Raw genomic sequence first — 4,495 nt, forward strand, 5'->3', positions numbered from 1 at the left:
CTGCCACAGTAAACACGGGAATGCAGATATATCTTCAACATATTGATTTTAATCCCTTTGGGCATAAATACAGAAGTGAATTTGGGGGTCACCTGGCAATATTATTTCTTTTTTTTTTTTTTTTTTTTTAGTTGTAGATGGACACATACCTTTATTTTATTTATTTATTTTTATGTGGCGCCAAGGATCAAACCCAGTGCCTCACACAAGCTAGGCAAGTACTCTACCACTGAGTTACAGTCCCAGCCCTTATTTTAGTTTCTTTGAGGAAACTTCATACTGTTTTCCAAAAAACCTGTACTAATTTACAATATTAGTAACAGTACACAAGGGTTCCCTTTCCTCTGTGTCCTCAATACTTATCTTTCATCATTTTGATAATAATTAATCTAACACGTGTGAAATGACAGTTCATGATGGTTATGATTTGCATTTCTCTGATGATTAGAGAAGATAAGCATTTTTCTGTATTCTGTTGGTCATTTACACATCGTCCTTTGAGAACTGCCTTTTAATCCCTTTGCCTATTTTGAATAGTGTTGTTTTCTGGATGACGAGTAGTATGAGTTCCTTGTATGTTTTGCATATTAGCCTCTTATTAAATGCATGGTTTGTACATATTTTCTCCCGATCCAGCTTGTCTCTTTACTATTAATTGTTTCCTTTGTTGAGTAAAGCGTGATAAGGACAGGACCCTTTTGTCAATACTTAATGGCAAGAGCATGTCACAAGTAAGAATAATGCTCACTTTTCCTTGTCGAAGATTTTCCATATGTCACTTATGCCATTAATTCCATGAGAGATTTTATCTTAAAACTCTCACTGCATTGACAAGTTATTGAGTTATTGACACTTTCTTCCACTCCAGGAGCTGGAAAACCACTTTGGCACAGTAGGTGGCACTGTTCCCTCTGGTTCTCAGCCGGTGTGGAGGATCCCCTTCAGGGAGGCCGCAGCCTCTTGGGTCCTGCTGCAGGTGGGCTCCCTCCCAGCTCCCCGCTGCCACTCCCCTTAGAGTCCCCACTGTGCAACCAGGAATACTGCTCCCTCTCCCTGAAACCACCCTCTGCCAACAACGCCCTTCACCCCTACGCCATAACTCACATGTTTCTACTCACCTTTCTCTTAAGATCTCTATGAAGTGTCACGTTTCCTGAGGTCACCTGGGTAACCCCGTCAATGGTTCCTGGGCACTCTAGCCACGCCACCTGTTATGCTGGAGTTATATCCATTCATTTCAACAAATATTTATAGATCGGTCACCACGGTAGCTAGCCAGAAACAGAAAGATGAACAGTGCCTGGGGTCTGCTCTCAAGAAACTGCAAACTGGAAGGGAACAGGAACATGATTACAGGGTGGGTGGTAAGGACTGAGAGGGTATGCCAGGAGACTGTTGGTAGGGAGCCCCTAGGAGACAAAAATTCCTGAGTCTGGAAGTCAGGTCCAGATGCCTGACTAGAAGAGGGGAAGCCTGAAAAGCAACAGAAGAGGCAGACAGCAACCAGGAGGCAGGATAAGGTGTCCTGGGCAGGGGGACAGTGAGTTACTGCTTAAGTGATTTGTGCACTACATGATTAGCTATATTCACCATATTATGCAGTAGATCAGCAGAACTTATTCCTCCTGATCAAGGGTAGAAAACAGAAGCAGCCAATGTTTGGGGGAACTTGGAGAGATTGGTAAAAGATAAGGCTGGAGAGAGGAACAGAGGTAACAACTCTCACGTGGTCTCAGTGTGCTTAGATTTTATCCAGGCAGTAAATTAAGAATCATCCTGGAAGAATCATAAAAATACACTTCCCAGGACTGTACCGCCGCAGGCTCTGATGTAGTAGCTCTAGGGAAGAGCCAGAAATCTTCCATCTTATCAAGTGCCCAAGTGGCCCTGCAGGATTTTGCCCAAGCACCACATGTTTAAGGAACATTTCTGTGAATGATGGGGGTAGGGAGGATGTTGAGGGATTCATACAAACAAACCACATAAAAATTTGTGTTTTAGGGAGAATACTCTGTGGCTCAAAGATGAACAGATTTAAAAGGGCAAGATAAGAGGAAGAAAGACTGACAACCTGGGAAACCTTTTCAGTCAAAGGAAGAAATGATAAGGACCCCAACTAGAGGAATGGTCAGGGGGAATGAAATCCCCCAAAACTTGGTGATTAGATAGAGTGAGGAAGAAGAGAGTCACATCACAGACAACTGAGTTTTCCAGCATGCATGTAAAATGTGGAGTATGTTAGGAAAAGATAATTTAGGAAGAAAGATGATGCTTTCAGTGTGTTTCACACAGAGCTTTAGGTGCCTATGGACATCCAGGTAGAGATACCTGAGGCAGCTGGATGTCTCAGTCTGCAGGTTTGGGATGCAGCATGAGATAAAGAGACACAGATCTGGGGCTGCAATCCAGGACCAAGAGACCTAGAAAGGATGCATAGAGAGGGTTTAGCATGAAAGCCCAGGCAGAGCTCTGGGGGAGCATCAGGGTGATAGGACTGGCTGAGGAAGAGGAGTCACGGGGGACACAGAGAAGCATAATTAGAGAGGCTGAAGAAGAACCAGGAAGCAGAGCGTGATGGGCCAAAAGACAGATGTTATAGGAGGGAGGAAAGACAGTGCTGGGATCAAGGCCACAGATTCTGAAATCAGACTGCCTACTAGCCTGTCCAGTTCTCACTTAGTTAATAAAGTAGAGCAAATTCATTTTGCTCTGTGTCTCAGTTTTCTCTGTATCATGGTCATGTTGACAGTGCTGTAACAGTGATCCATTTATGCTTTGAATATAGCCCTTGCTTCTCTGCCACTGCAACTTATTTTTAAAATGGACATGCTTCTTTCTCTTCCTCTCTCTACCTCCCTAATCCCAGGGGAAACAGGATTACCTTTCTTCCCCCATTTTAGGCAGATTTACCTGTTCTTGAGTACACACCCACCATAGGAGCCAAGTAATCCAGACTTTGGGGATGGTACCAGAAGATCTCAGAAATGACTATATCCCAAATTAACAAGTGAATTACAACTCTGACAGAGAGCATGTGGAATGTAGCCTTTGAATCACCTCTTTAAAAGCCCCTGTTCCAGCTGATGGACAGAATCACAGACTCTGGGATAGAAGTCCCCTGTGTTTCTCCTTTGCTAGCAAAGCAAAAAACATTCCTTTTCCTTTTTCTCAAACCGTGTCCTTGTTACTGGATTGGCATTGGGGACAAGGACAAGCTTTTGGCAATAGCACCCACCTCCTAAGGTTACTGTGATGACAAAATAAGTTAGTGTAAAAACTGTTTAGACTAGTACCTGCCACACATTGCTTTCTTTTTTTTTTTTTTTTTTTTTTTTTTTTTTTAAAACAAGCTCTGCCATGTTTTATTAAAGAAAAATGTTGTGTGTTTTACTTTTCACCAGTCTGTTCTGGCATGCTTCTAATGATAATAGAATCACCTGGATCAATGATAGACAGTGTGCACACTCTGTAGTATTTTCCGCATGCTGTGCCCAATTCAATATTATTGCCACTGTAGTGGTGGACACCAGTTTTGGCCAACATGGCATAGTACTCTATTTCAGATTTCCTTAAAGCTGGACAGTTGTTGGCGAGGATGACCAATTTCGCTTTGCCCTGTCTGATCATCTTCAGAGTCTGTTTGTACCCCAGCACATACTTTCCACTTTTCATAACAAGTTGGAGCCTAGAGTTGATCGACTCCAGAGACTTTTTCGTCTTCTTTGCGGCCACCATCTTCCTGCCTTAGATGTGGGACGGCCCCCAACCAAGAGCAGCCGTCAAGATGGCCGGAGAGCTAGAAAGGCTTTCTTCTGTTTTTATAAAAAGGAAAAAGAAGTTTTATTGCTTTACTAGCAAAGGAGAAACACAGGGGTCTCCTGTTGCCACCCGCAGCAACAATTGCACAGGTATTTATCAGAGGGGCCTGGAAATAAACTATTTGTCCTATATTCACTAATTTATAGAGGAAGAGAGACTTTGAGAGAAAGATAGGCTTTGCTTAGAGGAAGAGAAACTTTGCTTAGAAAGAAAGTTTTAGAGAAAGAGAGGCTTCTACGCTTATCAGAGATCTATTTCTTCTTAAAGTTCTGCTGCTTCTTGAAGGTGCGTCCTGCATCCTGTGAACTAAGGGTGTGTCTATCTGAGATGCTTCTTAGTGATGCGTACTGCGATCTACCTGTCTGTGATCTAGAGGTGTGTTCTCAATTCTCTGCTCTGTGATCTGCCTTCCCCCGCTGCCTGCTGCTTCTCTCTGCGAGTTGCTTCTATCTGCTTGCTGCCTTTTCTTCTTCCTTTCTGCTAGTGGCTTCTACTCCACTTCTTTCTGCTAGCTGCTGCTCTTACTGTCGTGCCCCCGCCCACCGCCCGCTTATATTCCCTCCAGGAGGCGGAGGGCGGGGCCATACCAGTTGCGATCAGGCGAGGAGCCAGCTGCCCCAACACCGCAAGGGTCAAAACGAGCAGGCCCGAGCAGGCGTGCTCGGGAACACCTGTA

At 44.0% G+C, this 4,495-nt stretch overlaps 1 protein-coding gene across 1 annotated transcript; it reads right to left on the minus strand.

The window, feature by feature from the left end:
- Window positions 1-3,372: 3,372 nt before the first annotated feature.
- Window positions 3,373-3,798, minus strand: LOC124985221 (60S ribosomal protein L30-like). The gene has a single exon (XM_047553765.1). The coding sequence runs from the start codon at window positions 3,733-3,735 to the stop codon at window positions 3,388-3,390; it is 348 nt and encodes a 115-aa protein (XP_047409721.1). The 5' UTR covers window positions 3,736-3,798; the 3' UTR covers window positions 3,373-3,387.
- Between the last annotated feature and the right edge of the window lie 697 nt (window positions 3,799-4,495).

This window comes from Sciurus carolinensis, chromosome 5 (assembly GCF_902686445.1).
Source record: "Sciurus carolinensis chromosome 5, mSciCar1.2, whole genome shotgun sequence".
Lineage (NCBI taxonomy): Eukaryota > Metazoa > Chordata > Mammalia > Rodentia > Sciuridae > Sciurus > Sciurus carolinensis.

Excerpts from the sequence above, each read along its gene's own strand:
- LOC124985221 (XM_047553765.1), bottom strand. The coding sequence starts at position 3,735 with ATGGTGGCCGCAAAGAAGACGAAAAAGTCTCTGGAGTCGATCAACTCT.